General features: G+C 43.3%; 1 protein-coding gene across 1 annotated transcript in view; it reads right to left on the bottom strand.

Moving 5' to 3' along the window:
• The window catches only part of tmem131l (transmembrane 131 like), a 33,762-nt gene continuing 31,742 nt past the window's right edge, over positions 1–2,020 (bottom strand). Inside the window, exon 34 of the mRNA XM_005746973.1 lies at positions 1–502. Coding sequence (XP_005747030.1) covers positions 203–502 — 300 coding nt within the window. The 3' untranslated portion in view covers positions 1–202. The remainder of the gene's footprint in view (positions 503–2,020) is intronic.

Genomic DNA, 2,020 nt, shown 5'->3' with positions numbered 1-2,020 from the left:
ATGATCAAAACTGCAAAACAGCTAGAAAAATATACAACAAATGCTTAACCTTTCACAACATATAACATCTGAAAATGGGAACATAAAAGAAAAACAATATTCACATTTTCCCCATCAATGATAAAAGAACATTCTTTTTTTATTTCCTTTTCTTGACTTATAAGTTTCCAATTATAGTTAAGCTCTGCTGTATTTACTTGTTTTAAACATCTCCACAGTAGCCGGAGTCGTTGGAGAGCTGCGAGTTGGAGCTGCGGTTGGATGAAGAGTTCCATATGTCCAAGTTCATGTGCGGGCCGAAAGGGTTGAAGCTGGAGTACTGCAGCGGTCCGCAGGCCCCCACTGGCTCCCGAGTAAAGGGGGAGTGAGGCGGGGTGATGGGGGACACCGGGGCCGATCGCTCGGGCTGGAAGTGGCTCGGGTAGGGCTCGATCTGGGGTGTCCAGATGGATCCAAACAGGCTGGACATGGGGGAGAGACTGCGGGTACCCGAGAAGTATGGCTGTGGGGGCGGAAGAGAGGAAAAACGTTGTCAGGAGGGGTCGACAGTTTCTGACCTCACCTTTCACTGCACTCTGATACCATCTGTTCCCCACAGTGACGACCTGGCTGCCGTTTGTCTCTCCTTTTCAGCAAAAACAAAATGACCTTTCCAGTTCAGCAAAGACGGCAACACTTCCCCTCATCTTTATGAGTTATGTGATAATCCTCTTCTCTTCTACACAGTCTTACAAATATACCTCAAAGAATTTGAGTAAGTTTCTCAGATCTAGCTGAAGTGTTACTGAACCAAAGTGAGTCACAGAAATGCTCAGATGTATACAATACTGTTAACATCTGTATAAACTCATTTGTCATTGATGCAGCAGATGTTTACGCACTGACACTTCAGTATATATCAATAAAGATGTGGTTTAACAACCATTAGAATCGTATCTGGATTTTTCCAAGGGTAGCTGCATCGGCAGAGGCCACCCAGTTATTTCGATCTATAAGCAGCCTGAAATATGAGTCACCACTCAGTTCAGGAAAGTGCTTTGAGGGTTACTTCTAATAGGTTTTCAAGGGGTAAAGAATTAATGTTTCCTTTTCTTTTTGTAGCCAACTCTTCCCAACCCGCTTCACAGGCCGGGCCTGACAAATAAATAGCTGTGCAGGATGCTGGATTAAAAGAAACAACAACAAAAGGCCAAAAGACTTCGTGTTAATCGTGTTGCTCATTTCTGCCACACAGACTGGACTGGTGGAAATAAACCAGCTGCTGTAGCAGCATGCTCCTTTTTCTTCTTTTAACTCTCTGGTGCCCTATTTGGGGTATTTGACTCCACACATCTATATGACAGAGCAATACCCCCGCCCTATTTTTACCCTCAGTAAAGATGTACGTGACGCAGTCTCCTGTACTCTTCCGTCTTCAAGATGAACTTCCCTTTCTCTTATCCAGCCTGTTAGCTTGCATGTGAGCCTGTCTGTTTAGACTGGTTTATGGGAAGCATGTATGTTCCTCTGTAGATCACAACTATGACTAAAACTTAACAAGAACCAAAAGAAAGATGTGAACTGGGTTTTAATTTGAAAGGAGCTAAATTTGTCGTCTGTCACTGTGTGTTCTTTTATGTCAGGATTAAATCAAAGCGTCACCCCCTCCGTGTTAGTGTAGCTACACGAAACAGAGGCTACAAACAGAAGAGAAGCTGATTCTATCCTAAATACAGTAACATACTCTTTAACCCAGATTCCCTGCTTCCTTATTTCTGCACAGAGCTGATTACTTTCTGAAAATGATCAGAAGTCAGAACACAGACGTCAGAGGTGTAATTACACTGATCCAATCGACACACATCCAGCTTACATCTCGAACAGGGACATTGAACTCGTTTTACACTGTAGGCCACATGTAGTGTGAATGTCAATGGGGGAAGATGGATCTTTATCAATAGGAAAAGCTGTAAAACATCAGAAAATACAGCTAAAAGCTCAAAATCTGTGCACTTTTCTAAAGCTGTCCAGTCGGCCGGCT

The sequence above is a fragment of the Pundamilia nyererei genome, unplaced genomic scaffold (genome assembly GCF_000239375.1).
Source record: "Pundamilia nyererei isolate P.nyererei 1_Seehausen unplaced genomic scaffold, PunNye1.0 scaffold00186, whole genome shotgun sequence".
Classification (NCBI taxonomy): domain Eukaryota; kingdom Metazoa; phylum Chordata; class Actinopteri; order Cichliformes; family Cichlidae; genus Pundamilia; species Pundamilia nyererei.
Note: the sequence above shows the minus strand (reverse complement) of the source record. Positions and strands in the feature narration are given on the sequence as shown.